Source organism: Fringilla coelebs (genome assembly GCF_963513975.1).
Source record: "Fringilla coelebs genome assembly, chromosome: 2".
NCBI lineage: Eukaryota > Metazoa > Chordata > Aves > Passeriformes > Fringillidae > Fringilla > Fringilla coelebs.
Genome location: NC_140029.1, coordinates 79,306,838 through 79,319,710, shown reverse-complemented (window position 1 = coordinate 79,319,710; position 12,873 = coordinate 79,306,838). Strand labels below are relative to the sequence as shown.

General features: G+C 44.3%; 1 protein-coding gene across 3 annotated transcripts in view; it reads right to left on the bottom strand.

Annotated features, from left to right (window-relative positions):
- The window catches only part of MTMR2 (myotubularin related protein 2), a 62,827-nt gene extending 53,581 nt beyond the window's left edge, over positions 1–9,246 (bottom strand). For all 3 annotated transcript variants that reach the window (XR_014617005.1, XR_014617006.1, XM_084226418.1), the window contains exon 1: positions 9,069–9,246. Coding sequence is in view for 1 of the 3 variants with exons in the window: in XM_084226418.1 (XP_084082544.1) it covers positions 9,069–9,151 (83 nt within the window). In the remaining 2 variants the exon portion in view is untranslated. The remainder of the gene's footprint in view (positions 1–9,068) is intronic.
- Between the last annotated feature and the right edge of the window lie 3,627 nt (positions 9,247–12,873).

Below are 12,873 nucleotides of genomic sequence, written 5' to 3'. Positions count from 1 at the left end.
GGATGCCTGTATTCTTCTGTATGAAAGGTGGAAGCAGAAAGTGGAATCCAAATGTGTAATTTAGAATTGGAGTATATTTTAACAAAAAAAAGGTGAACTCTGTCTTTCTGTGGTGCTGGAGACAGCAGTGATCAGCACAAGGTATACCCAAACCGGTGGGAATACTGAAAACCGAAGACTGCTCTGCTGGCACAAACCCTGAACACATCCACAATAGTCCCTCCACATCCTCCTTCTCACACCCCAGTGTTTAAGGACTACTTTGTTAGCATGTTGCTTCACCTTTGAGGAAAAAACTTGGGAAGTACTCCCTCCTAAGGTGTGGGGGTTCATTTGCTGTGTGGGAGTGAGATATCAGTTCTAAGACTGGAAGACACAGCCTTAATTTTCAAGAACAGTCTACTCAAAAGTCAACTTGGGTAAAATATGAACAGAAGAACCCACATTTTTCATTTCTTTTCAGAGAAGTTCTACTTACAAGTGAGATGCTGATCAATTTTGATTTGTTAAAGGTATCCATCTGCTGGTTAAATCAACTCATTTGGACAGTCATCCTTCAGCAGTTCATCTCTGGTACTACAGGTCCCAGTGACCTGCCCTTACCTTCAGCATCTGCTCTCCAGAGCAGGCAGACAGGCCCTTCAATCTCACAACTGCACCGAACTCATTCCCAGCCTCCAACCCTTTCCTAGGCAGATTTAGAAGAATCTGTTCATGAAAACAATCCTGCTGCCAATGTGTGCAATCTTTCTCTTTGAGTAGACCACTGAGCAGTGATATCAACTGAAGTCAACAATAGGATTTATTGAAACAGCAATAAAAACAGCACAAATACTTTATTTTCACTAAAGGCAGAAGGTACGAATGAGGCTGTGGTTCAGCTCAGTAATTCATATATCAGTTCATTTTGTACCGGGGTAAAAACACAACACTTTGATCACAAATCACAAAGCAATGATCACAGGCATATTCACTCCAGCAGTTATAGTTTGTACAGAAAAAAATAGTTGGGTTAACCTTTAGCCCTGCCATTCAGTACTGCCATTGCTCTTCATAGGCCATAAGCTTTGTAGTGAATTTTCAAGGACTTGGGATATGTCAGTTTTGCTTTGCCTTTTCTCGGCCTGCTTGTAGCTTTGGTTTAACTGGTTTAGGTGTGACTACAATTTCTGTAACTGGTCAGGCATGCATATCCCCTCTGTTTTATTCTTGTTTGTGTGTGGTACAACCACAGCTTTGCACAGGCAAGAGTAAAAAGCAGCTGTTTTTTCTATACAGAATATTTACCACAAATGTAACTTTGTAGAGAGGAATACAACAGTCTGGTACCACAGCAGAGGACTTGAGAAGTGGAGACACAGGATGTGCTATGGAAGAGTAGAGGCGCAGGATGAGAAATGGGGCACAGGCTTGGCACCTGAGACCATGGCAATAAACAAATCACCAATGGTCAACCAAAGAAATGCAGACCTGGAAATTGACAAAACTGGCTTCAGAGATAACAAAGAGAACAAAGAAACGGTATCTAATACCCATAAAAGCAACCATGTATAGCAAAAAACTCAGATGCAATGTGGAACTGCAGACCAATGAAGAAAAGAGACAGGTGTAAAGTTGTTTAACCAAAAATACTAAAATGACCCCAGGTGGATCCTACAGGAAAGAGAAAAAAGAAAGGAGAGAAAGCAATATGATGAATCTCATAGCTTTCCCAAGAAAGCACTCCAGATGCTGACAATTTGCTCCAACACCCACTACTACCAGAATAAGATCAGCAACCTTGGAACCTAGAGGAGCAGAAGAGGGGTGAACCTAATACCAGGAAGAGGGATAGAAACCAAGAACTAAAGGTACAACAGTTTTAACTGCATTATTATTCTTCATTTTTCTGTAATAATTGCATCTACATTAATTGTGATTAGGCTTCCAAAAATTCAGTTACGCTAAGAATAAATTCTTTGCTATATAAAAACACACTGCCCTTTTGGCTGTGAACAAGGTTCTGAGTGTAACACTTTGTCTGGACTTGCAGTCTTCACATCACAGCAAATAACTCCAGATAAACATTGTTGTTTCATTCTAAACAGGTGTTGCCAGTCTTCCCAGAACAAAGAAAAAAAAACCCATAAACTACTGCTTTTCCAAACAGTTCAACAGAAATGTGATCACACACCCATACCTGACCCAGACCAGATTTGAATCATTGGGTGACCAAGCATTAATGGTTCTGGAGCCATGGCCAGAAGACTACAGAAGCCAGATCTTTAAAGCGAGAGCATTTTTAAGGAGCTAACAAAGTTACTAGAAAATCACCTTGAAGGGGTTATGGACTCAAAAACTGCTAACACTTTCTCTTCATCAAATATATCAGGGTTTAGAAAGCAATGGCAAAGAATTCACGTAGCAGAGAAGCAAGAGAGAAACAAAAAAAAAGAGCTACCTTGAAATCACTGGAAAATTACTGAGTGAGAACATTCTCTGGCAAAAGTAACTACAGATGGTAGGAAAGGGAAAAGCAAATACTTGAAAAGTTCCACTGATTTTTTTTTTGTTGTTGTTGTCTCTCACTGATTTTTTTTTCTTCAATTAGCTCTCAGTACTGGGACAATAAAAAAGCAAGATGTTATTTCAGTTAAAAATGAAGATGGGGTAATTACTGTGACAGTGTCCCTCCTGTATTCCCACTTCCCTGGGTTATCCCAGACATCTCTAGAAACCAAGCACTTAATTCCCTTCCTGTCACACTCTTCCCTCATGGTGGAATGGCCTTCCCATGGACAATTAAAAAGACTTTTTCATGTGCTGTATTACAACTACACTTAAACATAACACCCATATATCAAGGTGACCTCTGGACTGTTTCCTTCATTTCTTATGAAGGCCTGCTGTTTGTTTTCCTTGACTAAGCTTTCTGGTAACACGGAATATCCTGAACTGGAAGGGACCCACAAGGATCAAGTCCAGCTCCTGAGTCAACAAAAGTCCTTTGGTGTTTGGATCAGGTCTCTTTTTACACTGCTGACACCCTCAGAACTGAAAAACCAGTAAACCAGCAAAGCAGGTCATCAGGAAAAGATTAATGAAAAAGAAGATGTGGACAATTGATCTGCTGAGCCATTAAAGAGGTATTATGACCTTTCCAAATGCAGTCCTTGCCTGTACACATGAGGTGTAAAAGAATTAGCAAAGGGAGATAATAAAACATCAGAAAGAGGTAACAAAATATGTTCAAGACAGGCGTTAACCTATCAGGAACACAATAGGATAGGAATTGCGTAATTTGACACTGTCAGGTCATGCACAATCTTCAAATTCAGGTTCTGTGATTGCAGCCATGCTGTAAATAGCCTGTAGTTAAGGAACTACGTGTACAACTCAGCGCTGTCTAGCAAAGAGACTGCTAGTCAACACAGCATTACCATCTCTCTTCAGAGAAGGCAGTGCTTGATGGGACCCAGGAGAGTCGTGTTCTGAGCCCAGCTTCACTCCTCGCCAGTTGTCAGATCTTGCCTCATGCCTCCACTGCAGCTTCTCATCATCTCATCCTTAGACTTTCTCATGCTGTGCCCAATCTCTTAGCAAGGACTCTCAGTACTCAACTGCACTTCCAAGAGCTAAGCAAAATTACCCACCAGGCATTATTAAAAATAGAGTAGCCCTGGCTTAGGCACAATTAAATAGCTGGTCCCATCTTGTCAACACAGAAAGCATCACCATCTGTACACCAGCTTGAACTACAATACTCCAAGTTCCTGTGAGGATTTTAAACACCAGTGGAACCTTAATTACAACACAATGAACAGGTGAGTGTCAATCATATTTTATATTCTCAAATGGAAAATATGCTTAAACCCAAATATTTCTGCCATCAATAAAAAGCATTTTATTGAATGGTCAGAACTGGAACCAAGAGATGTGCATGTGTCAGACAGAGGAAAACTTTTAAGCTGAAGGTCTCTCACTTTGGGACCAGTAGAAACAGTTTCTGCCGCATGCAGAAGCAGAAATGTGCATGGCAAAGATTGCTAGTAAAAACAATTCGTGAATTCTTTAGAGCCAATGGTTTCTCTTCACTGCTATAAATTAAAAGCTCTAAAGTCCTTTTCACTAAATGTTATTTTCATTATTTTCTGCCCCAAACCCTGAGACTATTAAAAAGATTCTCCTCATTTTACAGATCTATATACAGGCAGAGCTGCTATTTAACTTCACAATACACAGTGCACCAGAAAAAACACCCCTGTCTCAGAATGGACTTCAGTTGCAAGTAAGTGTTAGAAATTATCACTCATTTATTAAAATCAATGATAATGAGCCCGTCTGGAGTCGCTAATTGGTTGTAGGCTTAGTGTCAAGTTCCTGAGATGCAAAACCAGTTCATTATCAACGCTCAGCCAGCAATGTACTTGTCTTTAATGTAACAACCTTGCTTTGCACTTACAAGAAATCAAATGCAAGAAATGCTCTCAAAGCCCATGAGGAAAAAGACAGCTACTCACATTTCACCAAACACCAGAACTGGCAAAAATCTTCCCTTTCAAACTCTAACTTCAATGACTCATCACAAAACAACTCAATCAGCAAAGCTCACACATCTGGTAGCAATGTGGCGCTACAGCTAAAGCCCTCCTCAGCCAACAGCTCACAGACCCAACTCCTTCCAGCATCACTCTCACCCACGGGGAAAGAATTCCTCAACACAGCCTTAAATCAGACCAGGTATTGACAGAGCCTTATTTGAGACAAGGGGGGAGTTCATACCTCATGGAGTTACTGGTTCAACAGACCTCGTGCACTGATTTACACCAAGCTTATGTTTTCACACTTATCCCTGCAAACACAAAGACAAGGAGCATGATTGCTCTCATATGCTTCAGTAAAAGTGCAGTGCATCGGATCCACCGCGTCTGCAGACCTCTGTGGATGATAAACACCAGAACAAAGGTGATAACAAGCAACCAAGAAAGCCGTAACATCAAGCATTGCTACAGTCATGCTGCTGGGAAACATTTACCCACTGCCTTATCTTTCTCTAATTTTATACTGATGTTGAAATATCACTGACATCTCCTACAGCAGTTTTTTTACAGTACAATCACCTCCACACCTCTGCACAGGCAATAGAAATTTATCTTCAGCAGACCTAACAGAAAGCCTCTAAGGTATCTTATTGGATCATTGTTCAGACTGAACTGTGATATGCTTTTTCTGAGGAATACAGAGAGTTGTATGCTCATTCAGAAACTACAGAACATAACCACATAGGCTGCATGAACAAAATGCCTAACCACTTCTCATGGAAAGTAAATATAAGAAGTTTGCTACCGCTTTTTTCTCTGAAGTCATGTGCTCTGCTAAAGTCATACACAACTCTATCTGGCTTTCCTTTCACAAAACGAAAAGATCATGGTAGAATTTTGTTGGTGTCCCTTTGAATTCCAGAGGTCAGACAGTCCATATGTAACCTCAAATCTGCAAAAAAAACAATACAACAAACCCACCCACAAATTCATTTTGAGAATGCTCTTGGAAGAAATCTGAATAACGAGCACAGCTGAACTGTGTTTATCACTCACTCACCTAGGATCCTCAGGCCATTCTAGAGATATAAAAGCAGTCCATAACATTGAGAAAAGCTCACTCTTCTGCACATAACCATACTGTAGCTCATCAAATGTTTGAATCAGTGTTTTACCTCACTCCTTCTTCTGTCTCACGGGTTGTTCCTGGACAGACAATGCAGACACACAAGCACTCCTTGCAAGCTGCTAGTCAAATACCACCACAGCTCTTTATGAGTAACTTGCTCATGGTCATGTGTCTTCCATGAGAACAGGATGGAAGGGGAATGTCCACCCTAAGTACTGACCTCTGGAAACCACAGAGAGCTGCAGAACGCAGTGCTGTGCCACACAAAGCCAGCACTGGGTGAGACGGCTGAGACTTGAAAAGCAGAACAGCTGTTTCAGCACAACCATGAGGGCAGCTGAGTTAATTAGCTGTGACCTGCTCATCTGAAACTAACTCGGTATTTTCACAGAGAGCTGGTAATTTTTTACCCTGTACAAACAACTACACTGTAATTCTCATTAGGAGTTTTTCAAATGTTTTTCTAGTTGGGACAGAAAGTAGGTAACATTTATTTCATTATTCCAACATCTTCCTCAAGGACCACAAGTACTGCACATTACTAGGGTCTACTAAAATATCAAAGCAACTTTCACTGTCAAATGTCCTTATTGCCATATCTCACATGCTTTATTAAAAGACAAACCTACAATGTTCTTCAGGACACTTATTCGAATGTGAGCAGCCTTATGCATAAGTAAACTCCATCAAGCACGATTCCTTGAGGAGCTAGATCTTAAGTACCTCTAGAAATAATAACACTTCCAACCAGGAGCTGAGAGAATCTAAAGAATTCACTGCTGTATGTATTTCATATTAACGCTTTTCCAAGTCTTCTAAATCTTGCATAAAACAATTCAGTAACTACAACTCAGTAAGGCTTCACATGGCTGGTAATGGTAATGGTGATTCTGGGATGAGTGACCTTTGAGTCATTTTTTGATTTTTGTTCCTTTTAGATAAAATGAATTATCAAAACTGATGACAGCATCCTCATGATTCATTGTGTTCCTCACATCATCCCCAAAGCTAACTTCTTCTTTTTAAACAAAATCATTCGATGAAAATGTGTCATAGGTTACAATTTGAAGCTGGTCTAGCTGTTAGATCACCATTACAGAGATTAAAATATTTCAATGCATACAAATAGTCCAATTAGCTTCGGAGAATTATTCTGATGTAAAAAATCAAATTGCAATACAGCTTTAATGAAAAAAAACCCTGATGATAATCAATCTACTGTCCAATTCATAGACAAGTATTTACTTGTGCATACGCATCACTAGATTGGCAAGGGAAGCTGATAATAAACATTCTGAAGGTCACCAGCCATCTCTCATTACAAGACCCTGGTTTTATTTTCTTGTAATTTTGCTCTAACCTCAAACTATTTCAACTAAAAAGTTTCACAGCGTACACCAACTCAAGATGAGGGTATTTTTATTAATAATTACAGATTAAAAACATTAATCTATTTCAAATACCCATATGTTGCTTGGAGTACATTAAACCCTCCCAACTGGCTAGCTTTCTTCTACGGGCTCTAGATGTTCAAGTAGAGACTTGAGATTCTGAAAGCTTTTGAATAAGCCTTTTTTACATCCCAAGGAATCTGTTAAGAGTCTGGGCCTTTCCAGGGCTTGGAGGACACAGCCTTGTGCATGCTCAACAGCAACAGGTTTATCATCTCAATTTCCCCATGGTTCCATTTGTGCAGGGCATGCTGCCGAGAGGCTCATTGGAAGCTTCCTTGTAGCCACTGGCTCTTCTGAGTTAAGCTCTCTTTAGTGTCCACAGGCCTCTTACAGTGAATGACCTCCAGATGGGTCCAAGTTACCTGAGCTGATGCAGAGATAAAAAGAAGAATATATTGGGTCAGTTAGGTAAGGGGGAAAGAAGCCTGCAGGTTCTGGCAGGGCACTGGTAGAACTGCACAAGGAAACCAGTACAGAGAACAAGGAACAGAAGAATTTGATGAGGAAGGGTGAAATGAGGGTCAGGAGTCATGAAGGACTCAAGAATGAAGAAACCCGAGTGCAAACTGGGCGTTGTCTGAGGAGCAGCTGGGTAACAGCCAAGCATGGGAGTTTTGAGACGCTGGCAACAAAGTGGCCACCAGGATCTTGGGCTCCAAGAACAGAGCCAGGAGATCTAGGGAAGGATCCCCCTCTGCTCAGCTTTCAGTAGAGCATTTCTGGACTACTTCATCCAGGTATTAGCTTCACAGTGCAGGAAAGTCACTAGGGAGCTAGAGGGTGTAAAGGGAAGCACTACTGGCATAGCAGGGCTGGAGCACCCTGCCTGTGTGGAAAGACCGGAGAGAGACTGCTTTAGGGGGACCAAAAAGGCAGACCCAGTGCCACCAGTGCCCGTGGAAGATACACAGGAAATGCCAGTGGGCTGTCCAGAGAGTCTGTGTGCACTTCATCTTTTTAGGTTTTCAAGACCAAATGGGGTACAAGATCTGATCTTAAAGCTGTGTCTGGTATGAATGGGAGGCTGGAGTCAGGGATGCTGAGATCTCTTAACCCTGAGTTATCCAGCGATCCTACAAATTGGGCATGGCAAGGGCAGCCAGAATGGGACAGAACAACTTTCAGCAGCCACCAGGATATCCTGCTCCTGGGCTCTGCCACAACACCAGGACTTCCCACAACACCAGCCCTACCAGTCTCTCAGTGCCTGCCCTTGCAACCCTACTGCAACCTCCTCCATCAAACACAAGGCCCAAGCAGGATGTGCTTTCAGTCACTAAATTCAAATTTCACTGGACTTGCACTTACAAGAAATCAAGAATACAAGTCTCATTTCGGCTTCCGTGGCCTAAGGACTCGAATATTACCCACATGGCACTACAAACCATTCAGACCACAAAGACAGGCTCAGAAAAAACCATGATGTCAACACCACAGAGGCTCAACACGCCACAAGCAATCTGCTCCTGAAGAGGACAAGGCCTGGCGTGGGCACGGCAGCGTGCTGAAAGGCAGCTCCCAAGCGGGTGTCGTGCCTGCCCTTCCAGCACCGCTCACCTGCGCTGCCCATCTCCCAGATCCCTCCACCGCAGCTACCAAGGGCAGGGGCACTGCTCTGCCTATGCAGGGATTTACTGAGAGCCTGGTGCAGGTATCATCTCCTACCCTGCTTAAGGGCCTGAGAAAGAGAGCGGATGTGCCGCAGCCGAGCAGAGTGCACGTCTGCCTTCCTGCTCCGTCACCCCACGGCCACCCCCAGCGCAGGTACACCCCAGCAGGAGAGACCCGACCGCGGGGAAGCGCAGGAGCCTCCAGCCCACGGAGGGAGCAAACAGCTCCCACAGGAGCCTCCATCCCTCCGGTTTCCTTTCCCCTGGCGGCCCCTCCCTCTGCCCCCACGCCCCACGGTGCTCCCCGGCCGCCGAGCCCCGCGGGCGGGGGCGATGGCTCCGCGGCGGGCGGTACCTGGACAGGGAGTCGCCGCTGGGCGGCCGCGCCGCCGCCGCCCGCCCGGCGCCCAGGCTCTCGCAGCTGGAGCTCCCCTCCATGCCGGGCGGCCCCGCGGCGGGCGGTGTCCCCGCGTCCCTCAGCCCCGCGGCCGGCGCCCGGCGGGGCGGGAAGCGGCCATGCTGGCCCGGCGTGCCGCGCGGGGGGCGGGCCGAGGCGGGGCGCTGCTGAGGGGGCCGAGCCGCCGCGGGCGGCGGGAGCGGGGCCGGCCCGCGGGTGGGCGCGGGGCTTGGATCGTGAGGGTGCGGAGTGGGCCGCGATCCCCCTTTGTGTCCTCTCGAGAACCGAGGGAAATGTCAGATCCCGGGTTCCGTCCCCGGAGCTCGGTGGTCGTTCCTAAGGGCAAAGAAGTGGCCTCTCCCAGGCATCGCTCTTGAAGTCGGCTCACCTGCGTTAGGCTTTCCAGTTGGGTTGTGTACCCGCAGTTAAAACAGCTGTGCTGCTCACATTTGTAATTGCCCCTGTCTGCCGGAGAATCCTCACGGAGTCTATCCCTCGAGTGGGTGGAGCAGGGGCTGTGGAAGGTGGCAGGTCACAATCGCATCCTCTGCGAAGTCCCCCGACGGACAGCTTGAATGCATCCATGCCAGCCTGTGTCCCGGAGGCTTTGCAGGCACAGCTCGGTATCAAGTGTTCTGCAGGAAGAGCCGTGGTATGCCCAGTGCCTTGAAGCAGTCGAAGAGCAGGAGAAAAGCTCTTGGTGTTGCTTACAAAGACTGAGGGACTACATCATAAACCTGCCCTATCAAGGATGCCGATGTCTTTCAAATGTTCAGCTGTTTGGGCAAGAATCTCATGAGGCAAAAGGAATGAACCACTGGGAATTGGTAGTGTTAGGGGGCTGGTAGGTTTCCAGAAAGACTTGCGTGTTGGCAAACAGTATCTGATGTCAGGAGCATCCGTCCAGATGGACCTTCCTTTTTAAATACTACCTCAAAATAGGATAAACCCTGTGTCTTCTAAACATTTGTGTACTTGTGGCTGTAGAATGGTTACCAAAACATCATCCCACTTCATACTCCAAGGAGTAAATTAGCTGATGTGTTTCTCTCTGTTGTTTCCCATTTTGTTCCTTTTGTCAGAAGTCATGCAGGATGCTGAAGCAGGTTTGTGGCATCCCCACCTGAGACTGCATGATCCAGCTGTGAAACTGCCTCTGTTGCTCTTTCCTTTAGTCTCTATCAGCTGCTGTTGAGCAAGGTTGATGTGGGATGGTTTTGAAGCAGGTTTAAACTTGAAAATGCAGTTTAGTTGAAGCAGGGTTTATTTTTGTATTTTTCATTTGATCTTCTGAGCAAAACATTACCAAATTGGCAAATGAGTTTTGGGGGAGGGAAGGTTTCAGCCTAGAAAATTGGGTTCCTGGAGGCTTTTCTAAAATGAAAACTGTTTTATGGTTAAAAGTGAGATCCTTGTTCGAAAAATAAGCTAATTGCTAGTGGTTTATTGCAGCGTTAAAATCCAAACAAAATGCCTCGACATTGAAAATCATTTCAATTGAAAAATCCATGGGCCTGTGCTGATTTTGTACCAGCTATAAAATTATTTTAAATGTTCATCTTTTTTCCTCCCTTCTGGTTAGGGGCAGTGAACATTTCAGAAACACCATTTATTAATAAAAACCGAGGTATGAATGGCAAACTGTCTCTCTGCCTCTTCCGTTTAGCTTTCCATGCACACCTGTGTGTGGTGAGCAGATGGTGTCCTCTGTGGGGACGGGCGGGCAGGGGGTGCTGTGGCAGCAGTCCTTCAGCATCTTTGCTGAGCAGTCGGGCAGTTCCTGGTAGCCTTTTCCCACTGGTATGCTCTCTTCCCAGCCCTTCCGGGGATGGAGTTCCTGGCGGTAGTAACCCTTGGGAGAGGTCAGCGCTGTAGAACTAGCACAAAGCCGTGCGTGTCTCCCTTTCAAATCTTATCAAACTGCCTTGTGGTGAGTTGGTACTACCTCTATCCCTCTGCTAAGCTTAGTTTGATAGAGGTGCAGTTGTTTAAAAAAGTCAAGTAGGAATAAAAACAATATATAAACCTCCATTGCTATGTGAAAGTATTAGAATGCCTTCCTTTCTTCCTAATTTGCTATTGATGTGACATCTCTAAGTAGTTTATTGATGAAGTGCTCTATTTGCTTTTCACTGCCCTGTTTTGTTCTTGGCCTTATCCCCAGGGCCTGTGAAACCCTTTAGAAATTCCCACTGGTGCTTTGTAAATGAGAACAAAGCTAATCACCTCCTGCATCTCTCCTGCTGCTGAAAGAAACTAGCAGTCTGCTCAGTGAGTCTTTCTGCTCAACAATACCACATTTTCAAAGTCAGTCAGAATATTCTCTTTGTGAAGTGTGTTTCCTCAGGGCGCTTAAAAGTGATGGAGAATTAAATAAAGGCCTGACATAACCAAAACCAATTAAGGACAATTCACAAGACTGTTGTATAACTAATGCAAAATAAGTGTCGTTCAGTCTGTTAGCCTACTTTTGCTTGCCACATCCCCTACCATTATCTTACAAGTATCATCATTTGGATTTGGGTGTTTGTTTTCTTTTTTTATGAGGGAATGTTCTGTCGTTTTGTGATTTCAACACAGGAAACAGTAAAATAAAATTAACATCTTGGATAAGTAATAGAATTATCTGTGTTCATCTTTAATGCCGTGTGGCTGACACAACTGAGTGATATCTGAAAGAGAATGACAAGGAGCTTCCTTGAATCAAAGGTGTAAAAGATTAATTCCAAGTAAAAGACAAACAGACATCCTCCAATACTTCCTGAAATTATATGTGGTTGTAGCATATACAAAGTGAAAAATACATAGCCCCAGGCTTTCTTAGGTGTTTAGAGGCTGTCAAAGCTGTGGTGAACACAGCACAAAGAGAATAATATTATGTACGTGTAAAACATGATTAAGTGAGGGGAAGTAAGACTTCTGCTTCAGTCCTGGGTGAAAGTGAGATTCTGTTTTGTATCCATTGTATTTAAACTATGTGTCTGTTGAATTAAGGGCTTTCTAGCTCTGTATGTATGTGTGGTCCATACATCCGCTATATCAATGTGCCAGATGTTATGAATCCAGATGTTCTCATTCCTGGATTAGCTCCTCAGCTTTGCTGCTGCACAGCCAAACACAGGTCTGTTGTGTCTCACACTTTGAGCATGAGGCTCGCCAAAGCTAGGGACTGTCACACCCCCCAGACATCCTGGCACAACCTTTTTCAGGGGTCTCGTGAGGAAGTTTGGCCACGGTCTGTGACTGCTTGACTAAATGTCCCTGGAGCAGAAGAGGAATCATGTTTCTACAGTGGTCAAAGGGTAGACCATGAAGCAGGATCGTGTACTCAAAGGGTCCACTCTGAGAAAACTTGCTCCCCTGCTGCAGTCTTTGTCATAACCTGTCATTGCATGGTACAGCTCATCATTCCCCTCCCTAACCCTCTTCCCATCATGCAGCTCATCCCGTGGTTGAAAGGTCTATCAACAGTAAGGGAGTCAGAGCCCTAATCCCTCCTGAAAATGATCACCTTTCCCTTTTGCTCCAATCCCTACATTAAAATCTTATCCATCCTAAAGCTAGCTCTCTTTGCTGCAGCTCTATGGATCTCCCATATTTTTGCCACTGTACTCATATATTCCTGTGCCCTCTTAGACAGCAGTTAAATGGTTCATGGCAAAGTCAGCTTCACACACTGTGCCCTCTCTAGTCTAGTCCCCATCAATGAGTCCAAAAAATTTGCAGCATGACTCAGTCCCATAATTGTTCTGAAAACCACACA